This window comes from Setaria italica, chromosome I (assembly GCF_000263155.2).
Source record: "Setaria italica strain Yugu1 chromosome I, Setaria_italica_v2.0, whole genome shotgun sequence".
Lineage (NCBI taxonomy): Eukaryota > Viridiplantae > Streptophyta > Magnoliopsida > Poales > Poaceae > Setaria > Setaria italica.
The window spans coordinates 36,982,210-36,994,613 of record NC_028450.1 but is presented as its reverse complement, the minus strand read 5'-3'; the positions used below and the strand labels follow the sequence as shown (position 1 = coordinate 36,994,613).

The 12,404-nt window shown below is 47.7% G+C and overlaps 3 protein-coding genes across 4 annotated transcripts; all 3 read right to left on the bottom strand.

The window, feature by feature from the left end:
* Window positions 1–1,200: 1,200 nt before the first annotated feature.
* LOC101753847 lies at window positions 1,201–3,982 on the bottom strand. Its single transcript, XM_022828811.1, has 3 exons — window positions 3,843–3,982; window positions 1,795–2,133; window positions 1,201–1,722 (listed from the first exon to the last, which is right to left on the bottom strand). The coding sequence occupies exons 2-3, from the start codon at window positions 2,128–2,130 to the stop codon at window positions 1,201–1,203; spliced, it is 858 nt and encodes a 285-aa protein (XP_022684546.1). The 5' UTR covers window positions 2,131–2,133; window positions 3,843–3,982.
* On the bottom strand, window positions 2,299–3,215 carry LOC111255715 (protein ALP1-like). The gene is made up of 2 exons (XM_022824124.1): window positions 2,932–3,215; window positions 2,299–2,849 (listed from the first exon to the last, which is right to left on the bottom strand). The coding sequence occupies exons 1-2, from the start codon at window positions 3,101–3,103 to the stop codon at window positions 2,404–2,406; spliced, it is 618 nt and encodes a 205-aa protein (XP_022679859.1). The 5' UTR covers window positions 3,104–3,215; the 3' UTR covers window positions 2,299–2,403.
* Window positions 3,983–8,887: 4,905 nt separating the features above from the next.
* Window positions 8,888–11,023, bottom strand: LOC101753152 (homeobox-leucine zipper protein HOX16). 2 transcript variants are annotated; one of them, XM_004953736.3, is made up of 4 exons: window positions 10,417–11,023; window positions 10,160–10,299; window positions 9,831–10,070; window positions 8,888–9,732 (listed from the first exon to the last, which is right to left on the bottom strand). In XM_004953736.3, exons 1-4 carry the CDS (start codon window positions 10,514–10,516, stop codon window positions 9,238–9,240), a joined length of 975 nt encoding a protein of 324 aa, XP_004953793.1. In that variant the 5' UTR covers window positions 10,517–11,023; the 3' UTR covers window positions 8,888–9,237. The 2 variants fall into 2 exon arrangements, with proteins under 2 accessions (XP_004953793.1, XP_004953794.1); XM_004953737.3 differs by having other exon boundaries at window positions 10,160–10,307; window positions 10,417–11,022.
* Between the last annotated feature and the right edge of the window lie 1,381 nt (window positions 11,024–12,404).

Below are 12,404 nucleotides of genomic sequence, written 5' to 3'. Positions count from 1 at the left end.
GTCCTGTCCTACTTTTCTGGGATAGGATGATCCTATTTCTTGTTTGGTTAGAGGGACAGGGGCGTCCCTGTTTTTTGTTTGGTTTGAGGTATAAATGTGGGATGGGATGATCCCGTTTTCTGTTTGGATCGAGGGATAGCTGGTTATGATAACCTTCTGCAGAATTATGGTGACATTACCTCCTACCTGTCATACCTTCCTTCTTTCTAAGGATAATCATGGTGACATAATATATAGTCTGAAATATATACAATATATATACACAATATATAGTCTAAAACAGAGACAATTCATTTAACAGAACAGCTCGTTGCAACGCAAACACATTTTCCATCTTTCAGAATTCATCACACGGCCGGTGGTGGCTTGTTTCTTCTCCTCTCGCAGGGCAACACTTCGCCTCCCAGCTGTCATGCAGCCTCTTTGCCGGCCTGAATTATTTGCCAGATACAAACAGCAAAAGGAGAACATTTAGGACAGCAAAAAAGCCACGGCATTAGACCAGTAACAGAGGCAACAAATGCCAGGAGTTACCGATGAACTGTGACGAGACTGCTATAGGATTTCCTCTAGGCCTTTCTCATCTATCGGAGGCAGGGGCATGCTGATCCTACAAAATTCGTTCTCTCTGCACAACCAAACCGTACCACTTGTCTTCAGAGAATGTCTATACCCAAACCAGTATATTTCATCAGTCGGCATGTGTCTTGATTTTACCTCTTTCCTATAGCATCCATGTTAGTTCTCACGAAGTAAAAGTAGTCTGTAGTCTCCTTGCCAAACTGCGGAAACAAAAATGTCAGACCAGTGCAGTTATTGCCTTCAGATAACAAAACTACAGGGAGGTCACTGCCATGATGAAACTGAAAACTCTGCAAGTAATATTATCCCCAATAAAGTATCATTTGAAGACGCAGGTAATTGAGAATGCAATAAACAAAAGGAAGCTTGGTAGCAAACCGAACTGTTTACCATCAAATATCATTCATATATATAGATGGCATTTACCACAGTACCATTACATCAAATCCATGCCTTACACAATATAGAAAGTTCAAGGCATACTATATGATAGGCCACAGTTAGCAAAAGAAATATGACTGACAAAAGAGACCGTTACAACTATCAGGTGTAACAAACATGGCCTAGTTAGCAAAAGAAAGCTTTACCACTATCACTAGTTGTATGTTCCAAAAGCACCTACTGTCCAGGGAACCTCTCACTAACAAACATAGCCATCCAATGTAACTGGTGCTGAAATGGCAAGCCATAGAAAGCTTTACCAATGAGAGGATTGGCCACCAGATGCGCATAGTATGTGGATATCTGAAGATCATTAAAGCCTGAAACTGAAAGGCTATTCACTTTGTCAAAGAGATCTTCTGGCACCTCATTATTAGATTTAGCAACCTGCGTTATAGCCATGGCAAGCTTGTCACCAACTCTGTTGAACGCACCAATCAACCCCTCCTCTGCACTTTCAACAATCTTGGCCCTCTTGTTAGGTCTTGCATTAGATGTTGCCCCTTCCTCAAAAGCACTACTAGGATCCTCTTCTGTACCATTTGCAGCCCCATCTTCAGTATCACCATCTTCTGTACCAAGAGGAGCACTTGAATCCTTTGCAAACTTGCCAGTAGCCATATCCTTCCCAAAGATTGTTTCCATCTCAGCATAGTTCTCAAGAGGCTTGTTTAAATACTCGGCATCAGCCTTGTGATCCTACAATGCAATAGAAATTAGTATGAAAAATATGATAAGAACAAGACCACAAAACAATAGAAACTAGATTACGTGCACATGGCCATTGTAGTGCTCCTCATCAAGGGTGATGATGTAGTTCTCTTCATCGAATCCAGATGCACTCAAGCTCTTGAGTCGTGTTATCTTTGCCCACTTTCTTTGCCATGTCTTCAGATGGTTCTTAATCTGCTCACCATTGAGCGTAGTGTTGAATTTTTCATTGACAGCTCTAGCACATGCATTGAAATAGACCTTTTTGAAGCCCTTTCCTGTTTTAACACCACTGGCAATGACATTGGCAAGATTTTTCAGCATGAAATTGGACATTGGCGCTGTCCAGGCAGCCACACCAGTACCTCTCCCAAGTCCCTCAACATGACCATCCATTGCCTGGCATGTAACAAAAAAAACAGCTAGCATTGGATGTTAAGTTAACAAGATTTCAGCACCAAATACAACAAGGATTGTATGTCATTTAACTAGATTTCAGCAGCAGATAAGTCCTTGCAAATACAATATAGCAACAATAAGTACATACAACTGAAATATAGCAACAATATGTTCATACAACTGAAATATAGCAATAAATATGTCCATACAACACAAACACATCTAGGAAAATACTTGCCAAACTGAAATACATCAACAAACTAGTGGGTACTAACTAATATTGTTCTCTTGATGGTCTGCCCACATCTGATCAGCAATACTTTGCCTGAAATTAACCATCTCGATATGCTCATGTGCTTGTCCACTGTATGTTGTAGCATGGTTATAACTTGAAAAATTATTGTCTTCTATGAAGAACTCATCAATTCCATCTTGTATAACCCAATTGTGAATGATGCAGCAAGCAACAACAATGTCTACTTGAGTTGGGAAAGGAAAGAAAGGAGTGGCATCATCGAGAATTTTGAATCTTCTCTTTAGACACCCAAATGCACGCTCTACTGTGATACGAAGAGATGAGTGCCTAAGGTTGAATAGCTCCTTCTCATTTTGGACAGGATTATTCCCCCACTCATTCAAGTGATAACGAACACCACGAAAAGGGGGCAAGAATCCTGGTTTTGCTCCATATCCGGCATCAACTAGGTAGAATTTTCCTAAAATGTGATGGAAAGTATATCATATTTCTATTATATTAATGATTCATATGGAGAATCTGATATGGTATTAGTGTATTACCTTGTGGTACTCGAAGTCCATTCTCACGCTCCAAAGCATCTCTTAACACTAGTGCATCATGTGCTGTCCCCTCCCAACCAGCCAATACATAGGTGAACCGGAGATCAAAATCTACGGCAGCCATTACATTTTGAGAGGCATATGACTTCCTACCACGAAAGGCTAACTCCATATCCTTAGGAACAGAGGCTCTTACATGTGTACCATCGATGGCTCCAATACAATCCTTAAAGTAAGGATCCCATCTATGGTTCCCTTGTATTTTAGTAGGAGTTTCCAATGATGGAGGCCTAATTAATTCCCCTCGTAGCTCACCAACAGCACGAAGAACCCTGTTAAAATAACGACTGACTGTTTCTCCGGATCTATCAAAATTAGTCCCAACTACTCTGTTCCTAAGGTTGTGCCCCACGGTATTTAGAAACATTGCCACTTGCTGCTCAACACAACAATGGATGGTATCTTCAAGCAAACCACGATCCCTGAATAGGTTGCAAAACCGAAAGAACTTGGCTCTATTTAGTCTTAGCATGTTCACACAAACTGTATCATCCTTCCAAATTTTGTTGTTTAAGTACTCAAGTCTCATCCTATCCCTTTCATCGATAGGTCCATAAGTAATACCTTCTCTCCTTGCACGTTGCTTACGTTTTCTAGACTCAATAATAACCATGGCCATCATTGACAACAACATATATGCAGCAGCAGTACAAGTAACAACCTTGGTTTGTTGATCCATCTATAACACAAAAGACCAAAGAATTCAGGACTATATACCACCAACTACTACCAGGAGAACCATGTGCAAGCACATCACAAAAATACCTTGAATCCTACTGCACATATGCATGTAAGCAATACCAAAATTATTGCACAAATGTATTCATTCAGAAAATATGGTGGCATAATACCTTGGGGAAAGGAAGTCAAGATCCTGTTGGAGGCCACGAACGGGGAGGGGGACAGCACTAGGGTTCCTTCTTCCTGTGAGAATCTGTGAACCCAGAGGGGGAAATATGGTGAGGATCTGGAAGATCAACTCCATTTAATACACTCATAGTAAAACACATTAAATGATCCTAGAGTATTACAGTTAAAAAAAGGGGCATGGTGGAGATAGAACATCATTGGGTGTTTCATTTTAGAAAAGGGAAGTGACAGCTTTCCTGGTCCAACCATCAATTCAAACGGTCAGGCAGCAGTTCAGAAAAATATGTTTATTATAAGTTTAATTCTACTAAAATTTTTAATTCAGAATAATTGTGTATGCTCTACTGAACCACTATTATAGGTCCAATCCCTATGTTGGCAACAAAAACACAAGCCAGTGAAGGATCTCACTGGTTGAGGATGCATCAGGCCACATCATGCAGAAGCAGACTTAAAAAAAAAAGAAAACTAACAGCTACCCTGTACCAAGCTATTGCATGTAGACGCATGAATGCAAAGTGATGCATTCAATAAATATCAGTTTGCAGTAGTTCAGAAGGGAAAAAAAAAGTCAGGCATATGGTCGAAGGATTTGAAATATCAGGTTTAGTCTTTGTTTGTCACAGCTTAAGCAGCTTCCTTGAAGTACCATAGTATACTACTTCCAGATACATTGACTGAATGACAATGTTCTTTTTACAACTAATAGGAATATTTACTAGAAGTCAATTTTCCTATACATTAATAATTGACAAATGCCAATAGAAAACAATGCCAAACAAAGTTTAAGCTTATATGCTTCCAGACAACACTACTCTATTTCCATAAAGAGATTAGTTTGTATCACCACATATGAGTACCATATAAAAATAAGAAAGGATCTTCATCATTTTTTCGTTTTAGGCCATATAATATTAAAATATTGCATGAAACATCCTAGTAAACAGTGCTCAAGGTGGTAATGGAATTATTCCATTTACATATACTGATTTGCAGCGTGCAACTAAGAGCTTCTCAGAAAAGCTGGGAGAAGGCGGCTTTGGTTCCGTATTCAAGGGCTTTCTAAGAAACTCAACCATAGCAGTGAAAAGGCTTGATAGAGTGCACCAAGGAGAGAAACAGTTCAGGGCTGAAATTAGCTCACTTGGACTTATCCAACATATAAATTTAATTAAGTTAATTGGATTTAGCTGCAGCAGTAATAAAAAATATCTTGTCTATGAATATATGCCAAATCATTCCCTTGACAAACACCTATTCCCAGGCAATGCTAATATCTTGAATTGGGATACTAGGTATCAAATAGCACTAGGAGTTGCTAAAGGACTAGCCTATTTGCATGAGAGCTGTCGAGACTGCATTATGCACTGTGATGTTAAACCTGAGAACATACTTCTCGATGAATCATTTATTCCCAAAATTGCAGATTTTGGAATGGCAAAGTTTTTACACAGGGATTTCAGCCGAGCTTTGACTACAATGAGAGGCACCATTGGATATCTTGCACCTGAATGGATCAGTGGAGTGGCCATCACACCAAAAGTAGATGTCTACAGCTATGGAATGCTTCTGTTCGAAATTATTTCCGGAAGGAGGAACTCACACAGGGAACTTACCACTGTTGGCCGGCGGCACGTCCTAACGAGGACCGGTGCCCAGGTCGACGGGATGACGGGCTCCCCAACCGCCGGGATCCAGGGACGGCGACGGATCAGGCAGCAGGCGCACTGGCGCGGTAGGCGGCGGCGGCGGACGGCAGCAGGCGCTGCGTCTGACGCGGAAGGCGGCACCGGCGGACGACAGCACGCGCGGTAGGCGGCGGCCGGCCCCGGGCGCGGCGCGGAAGGCGGTGGCGACGGCCGGCCCCGGGCGCCGCGGCGGCCACGAAAGGCGGCGGCGGCGGCCCGCCCCGGGCGCCGCGGCGGGCACGGAAGGCGGCGGCGGCGGCCGGCCCCGGGCGCCGCGGCGGGCGCGGAAGGCGGCGGCGGCGGCCGGCCCCGGGTGCTGCGGTGGCGGCCGGGGAAGGCGGCGGCGGCGGCGGCCGGGGAAGGCGGCGGCGGCGGCCGGGGAAGGCGGCGGCGGCGGCCGGGGAAGGCAGCGGCGGTGGCCGGCTGAGCTGCTGCCGCACGGAAGAATAGAGGAACGGGGAGAGCAGCGATTTTCTTTTTACCGGACGGAAGAGATAAACGAGCGGTCAGCGGTGCGCGGTGGCCTTTGGGCGGCACGCGCGGCTCACGTGACGAGCGAAGCGGAACTGGGATGCCCCCGTCCGCTCGTTTTTCCCGGACGGGGGCATCCCGGATCTTTGGGGTATATTCCCAATTCGGGACGTCCCAATCCCCTATGACTCGGAACCAAACACTGGACCATCCATGGACCGTCCCGTCCCGTCCCGTCCCGTCCTTGAAACCAAACGCATCCTAACATGGCGGGCGGAGCAGGGGATCGATCGGGTGGGGGGAGATCAACCTTGGGGAAAGCGTCCACCGGATGCGATGCCACGCGACGCGACCACCCTACTGGGCTAGGGCTACTGCCCGCAGTCCAAGCCCCACCATCTGCTCCTGCCTGGCTGCCTCGCGCGCCGCCCGCCCCTGCTCCACCACACCACCCTGGGCCTCCTCTCTTCTCACCTCCGTTCCTGCGATTCCCAGTGCACACACACCGCCACCGGTGCCGTTCGTTATCGCGACAAAAGTCGCGTCGCGTCGAACGAGCGACCCATCTAACGGCCAGGCATCTTCTTTCAGCAAAAGGCTGTGTGCCGTGCGGCCCCGGTTGCTGGTACCAAGCGAACACTTTCTCGACGATTATGCCAGTCAGCTCATGCCGATCCCCAGAGGCCAGACGACAGCTAATCTCGAGCGCGGGCAAGACGCCAAAAACCCCGCGCCTGCTGTGCTGGGGACGAGTCGGACGACCGGGACGCCATGAAAACGAAGGCCTTGGCATCGGTTGGTGCCCAGGCCAACACGACGGCTGGGGCTGCCACGCCGAGACCTGACCTCCTTCCTCGTCTCGGCTGTGCTCATCATCCCCGGTGGATATCTGATCTCATCTCATCCCCCATTTATTCCCTCACACGTCTGCTCGGCCAGCGCGCGCACATCGCGCCATTAACACTGGCTACTCCCGATCAATTTCATCTCATTTCCTCCATGGATCGGAAGCCACTGGCCCCACGCCCCCCTGATACCAGTAGCCGCATCGCCACACCACACACGCCTTCTCCTCCGTCCGTCCCGTCGGTCTCCCGCGGTCGCCTTCAGGCTTCAGAGACGAAAACACTCTCTGCTTTTCCGTGACAGGGCCGATGGCAACCACGATATATGCTTGGACGGCGAGGGCCACCACCATCAAAATTCAAATATTCTCATCCCCCAGCCAGGCGGACGGCAGGCACAGATTTTTCTAACCGACGAGCACTGAGATTACCGGGTCGATTAGATGATGGGTGGACACTAAACGCACGGCCTCATATGGTATGGCACATGGTCGCGGCTTTTTTTAAAAAAATAAAAAAGGCTTTTCTACAACGTCGCCGTCGAGGAGGGAAGATGGAATCTTGGCGATTTAGTGGGGGCTGTACAGACTACACAGACAAAAGCCGCTCCGCTGTCCAATCGCGGCCGGGAGCCAAAATTTGCTTTTGTTAATGCTGCACGTGCTACTGCATGATACATACCAGGCTTAATCAGGCCCCTAAGCATGTCAGAGGCTCATGAGGAACGTCGTTAGTAGCTGACACCTGTCCTAGAGGTCAGATTTCTTATGTGTTAAAAATTGCCAAGTCACCCTGCATGAGAGCATGTGCTTAGTCCAGGAAAGCATGTGAAATTGCGATAGTAAATAATTGTGATTACAGCAAACAGGTGGCGTGTTTATATAGCATGTTACTGGGCGTCAGGGATTAAGATGCCTTTGTTGTGCCAGGGCAAACCTGATGGGAGGATGAGACTTTGAGAGGGATGGATCAACCTTGGGAACAGTAAAGAGTCGCAGGTGAGAACGATAGCAGAGCGGGGGAGTGGCGGGTAAATAAAGGCACTCCTCTTTTGAGAGGATTGGATCAAGCAGAGGGGGAAAGGCTTCCTTTTACCAGCACATTTTTATTCAGTATTGATCCAGACACTGTTGGGAAACAACTTTCAGTTCCTGTTGCTCTCTATCTCCGCATGCTAGCTTTTCCAGATATATTCGAGGAAAAGACCTTCCAACAAAACCTGGAAAGCACACTTATGGAAAACACAAAGTGCGTGTAACAAGCCACTCACATATATCCTGGCCTTCATCTCACACCCATCCTCTAAACTGAATTATGCACCGTGCCAAAGTTCAAAACATCTATAAATTTGCAAAATTTGCTGGAGGACACCATTTGTTTATATGGTTTAGCTATTGGACAATTGTCCTTTGTCCTAACGACAAATAATGAAATAAGTATGTGCTCTCAACATCCACTTGCAAAATTTCTATTAAAAGTTAGCACACATACCATTTGAAAGCAGATGGTTATAAGTGAACAGCAGACCAAGAATAGCAGGCAGATTTGCCGGGGCATCCATTTTCTGTGTAATGAATGTGAAAAGTTGCCGCTCGTATTCAAGTTTCCTGTCCGTGCTAGTCCAAAAGGATGAAAGGGAAAGAAAGCTGTATTTGTCTCATGCTCGCATTGCGCAATTGGAAGGCTTGTTTAACATGTTCGAGCTTTTCCAGGCGCACTGATCCATACTTAATTTGGTGTTACCAGTATACTCTGATACATTAGTGTTTGCTCAGAAGCAGTATTGCTTCCATGTTCCATTTACAGATGCCATCTCTTGACTCAGTTGATCGCAGGCGAAAGATTCAGTTGACATGATGTACAGATGCCATCTCTTGACTCGCAACTGGAAGCTGAATACTGTAGGTTGCATCTAATACAATCTCTTGTCATGCATGTTTTCTTCGTTCTTACTATGACTTCAGGTTAATACAACTGACCGCTAGCTAAAGAACAATTCCGTAATAATCATAAGAAAATGAATGCAGTAAATGTTAAAACTCCAATTGATCTTGACAAAATGGCACGACGACGATGACTAGTAAATCTCATTGACACAACGCACTGTGCCATGAAAAGAGTGCTTGTCTCCATGCACTTATTTCTCACCCCAACTCATCTCTTAATCTTATCGAACACCACAACTGATTGGGATTAACAATATTAACTGCCCAATTTTACCCTACCATGCATCCATACACCTTCTCCATAATCAAACAGTAGCTAGGAATTCACCATATTACAGCAACGTTGCGAAAGAAAACAGAGGTACGAGTTCTTGACAACACAAGATCAATTTGACGGTCGATCGGCGCGGGAAGAATGCGGAATGCCTAGTTCCACATCCACCAGCTGATCTGTCCGGCGTCCTCGTCCTCGGCGGCGTGGGGGTTGGCGTGTCCGGCGAAGAGCGCGGCGGCGGCGGCTGCTTCGTCTTCGGGGTAGTAGCTGCACCCCTCGTCGCTGCCCGCGCCGTCATCGTCCGACTGGATCCCTCCCGCGCAGGGGTTCATGGGGCCCATCCCGCAGTCGTGGTAGTGGTCCTCGCCGCCGGGGAAGTAGGACTCCACGCTGCTGTCGACGGCGGCGGCGAACCGGCCGCACAGCAGCGCGTCCGCGTCCACCACCGCACTCCCGCCGCTGCCCGTGCTCAGCCTGTCCTCGGACTTCACCTGCTGCGCCTCGAACGCCGCCTCCTCCGCGGCCGCGGCCGGCTCCTCGATGTCATCGGCCAGGGAGGCCTTGACATCCACCGGCAACACCGCGGCGTCGGCGCCAGCGCCGTCCGTCACCTCCTTCTCTTGCAGCTTCTCGGTCAACGACGCCACCTTAATCAAAACAATAGCGCACAGATCGCCGGCTCATCCATCAGCAACGTACTCGGAGGCCATGGATAGGAGCGAGAGGAGGAGGAGGGTTACCGTACCTGTGAGCGGAGGCGGTGGTTGTCCTGGAGGAGGACGTCGTGGTCGGCGCGGAGGGCGTCGAAGGAGTCCTTGAGGCGGTCGAAGTCGCGCTCGAGCTGCTTGGTCTTCCACCGTGCGCGGCGGTTCTGGAACCAGACGGCCACCTGGCGAGGCTGCAGCCCGAGCTTGCGGGCCAGCTCCGTCTTGCGCTCCGGCTCCAGCTTGTTCTCCTCCTCGAAGCTCCTCTCCAGCAGATGCACCTGCACGTGCGCGCATGCATGCTTCACGCCACGCATCCACGTGTTGCCTAGCTAGCATGGTGGCCAGAGCGGCCGGGTTGACCAGTTACCTGCTCCGGGGTGAGGCGGCGCTTCTTCTCCGGCAGCTGCTCGTCGTAGTACTCCTCCTCGAGGAGCTCGTCGGGGGAGGTGAAGAAGGGCCGCTTTACGCCGCGCCCTTCTTCCAGGCCCATCATCATCGGTCTCCCACCTTCATCACTCCCACATGGCAACCCCAATCAGTACACACGAATCCCGAGCCAAGATCGAAGCACCACGCGCACCAAGATGAAATTGACAAGGAAGGAAATCTAGATGGGACTAATACCTCGATGGAACAAGCCGCCGCCGCCCGCGCCGCAGTCCAGGAAGAGCATCTGCCCGGCGCCGGAGCCCGTCGCGTTGAAGATGAGCCGGCCGGACTCCATGGATCGAGATTATTTACTTCTTTATAGGAGAGAAAATTAACTATACGCGCGTCGACGTATGTACAGAACAGAAACTAGCTGCCGACGACGACGGTGAGGGATCGGATCTATAAGAAGCAGGAGGAGGAGGCGAGCATGGCGGCGATCTTGTGGCGGAAGAAGCTGGTGCTCCACAGAAGCCTCGCCGGAGTCTCCATCGGAATCAGCCAAAATCCCATCATCCCGTCCCAATTCCGAGCGTCCAAGGGGATCCCCTCAGCCTCGCGGAGGAGAGCGAACACTCGCCGGAGACAGACTCTCGCCGGCCGGAGAAGCCACCGAGCCCCGAAGCGGGACAATTCGGCTACGCTACGGCGGCCGGAGGAAGCTGGTGGACGACGGAGTAGCAAAAAGGAAAATCCTTTTTTGCTTGTTTTTCTATATTCTAGATTTCTATCTATCGATGATGAAAGGGCTTTAATATTCGCTAATATTTTTTCTTTTGGAGGCCACTGGAACAAAAGTTTGAAGAAATGGAGAGGGGGCTTCTTATAGGAGCCGGGGCATGGTGGGTTGACGGTTTTGCCCTCCGGTGGCAGCGGTGGGTGGCCGGCGCGGGAGACGAACGGTGTTAGCGCTAGGCCGGTAGGAGAGGATCTGATCTCGTCTGATCTGATCTTTTGCGCTGACAGGTGAGAAATGGTAGCCCGCTAGAAGACTCAAAGGCATGGTCAATACTCGCTCAGGATCTTCTGTCACGGGACCATCTACACCGTATGCTGAAGTCAGCTTGCTGGGTATTAACATATTCTTATATTTCCTCTGGGTAAAAATCACACACGAACCACATGTCACTTGCACTGTTGCTGATATTTATCAATTCTTAATGGCAAAGCTATTTTTGTAATGGGGTGTTTTCTCTCCTAGCATACTATCTCGCAAGAACAAGTATCACTAAAATAATTTTAACCATAATTTTTAAAATTATGTTCCTTATTGTTAGGTGACGTAATGGAAACCTAGCGGTGTGTTTGGTTTGTGTCACTGGTGGTCACTGATAGTACAATATACTACCTCCGTCCCAAAAAGAATGACTTTCTAGGATTTTCTAGGCAAATTAGGAGTGATGAAAAAGACGCATGTACCCTTAGTTACTTCATTTTGCATATAGAAAATGAAGAAAATATGTTTCCATTTAATCATGCATGCACGAGATCAACATACAAATTATGCATGCATAAGATTTAAATCTAGAACATCATTTTTTTGACAAATTTTGAATGTCAAAATATTATTCTTTTTGGGACAGAAGGAGTACGTTTTTATTTGGTTTGCCAAACGAGACGATGTTGCCGTCGTCATGCCGCATATGGTTCTTGCGAAGCATTCTCTAGAAGCATGCCGTTCCTAAGAAAATGTTGGATGGAGTTGATTTGCAAACCAAAGGCACTACAACTATCAAGAAAACTTAAATATCAACATGTAGATTCCGAATAATTCATGGACTACCTATTCATCCCTCTTGTTTCATCATACTCATGGCAGCAAGCATGATGAATACGATTGGTCACCAAGTTCTCAACACTAGATGACAAACCTACATCCAGTAAATCTTTCCGGAGCTAAACCGTTCACAGGACAAAACAGTCACCATCCGTGAAAAACAGTTTTCCCATTATCAAACAAAGATAAGGCGACAAATGGATTAAACATTGGTTCTACTACATATGAGCAAAAATGAAGTTAAAACTCCAACGGTGCAGCGAATCCTTGCTAGATCCAAGGCGAGCCGTGAACAGGTGACGGATAGCCAATCGGTGATCGCTCCATGGCGTCCTGTCGGGTAACTGTCCGGTGACAGGGAATCCGAATTATCCAACGGCACGGAGTCCGGGGCTCCAGGGGCCTT

Excerpts from the sequence above, each read along its gene's own strand:
- LOC101753847 (XM_022828811.1), bottom strand. The coding sequence starts at position 2,130 with ATGGATGGTCATGTTGAGGGACTTGGGAGAGGTACTGGTGTGGCTGCC. Across the intron at positions 1,723-1,794 it reads ACTACAATGGCCATGTGCAC|GATCACAAGGCTGATGCCGA; the intron begins GTAATCTAGTTT and ends ATTGCATTGTAG.
- LOC111255715 (XM_022824124.1), bottom strand. The coding sequence starts at position 3,103 with ATGGAGTTAGCCTTTCGTGGTAGGAAGTCATATGCCTCTCAAAATGTA. Across the intron at positions 2,850-2,931 it reads TGGACTTCGAGTACCACAAG|GAAAATTCTACCTAGTTGAT; the intron begins GTAATACACTAA and ends ATCACATTTTAG.
- LOC101753152 (XM_004953736.3), bottom strand. The coding sequence starts at position 10,516 with ATGGAGTCCGGCCGGCTCATCTTCAACGCGACGGGCTCCGGCGCCGGG. Across the intron at positions 10,071-10,159 it reads GCCGCCTCACCCCGGAGCAG|GTGCATCTGCTGGAGAGGAG; the intron begins GTAACTGGTCAA and ends GCGCACGTGCAG. Across the intron at positions 9,733-9,830 it reads ACCACCGCCTCCGCTCACAG|GTGGCGTCGTTGACCGAGAA; the intron begins GTACGGTAACCC and ends GTTTTGATTAAG.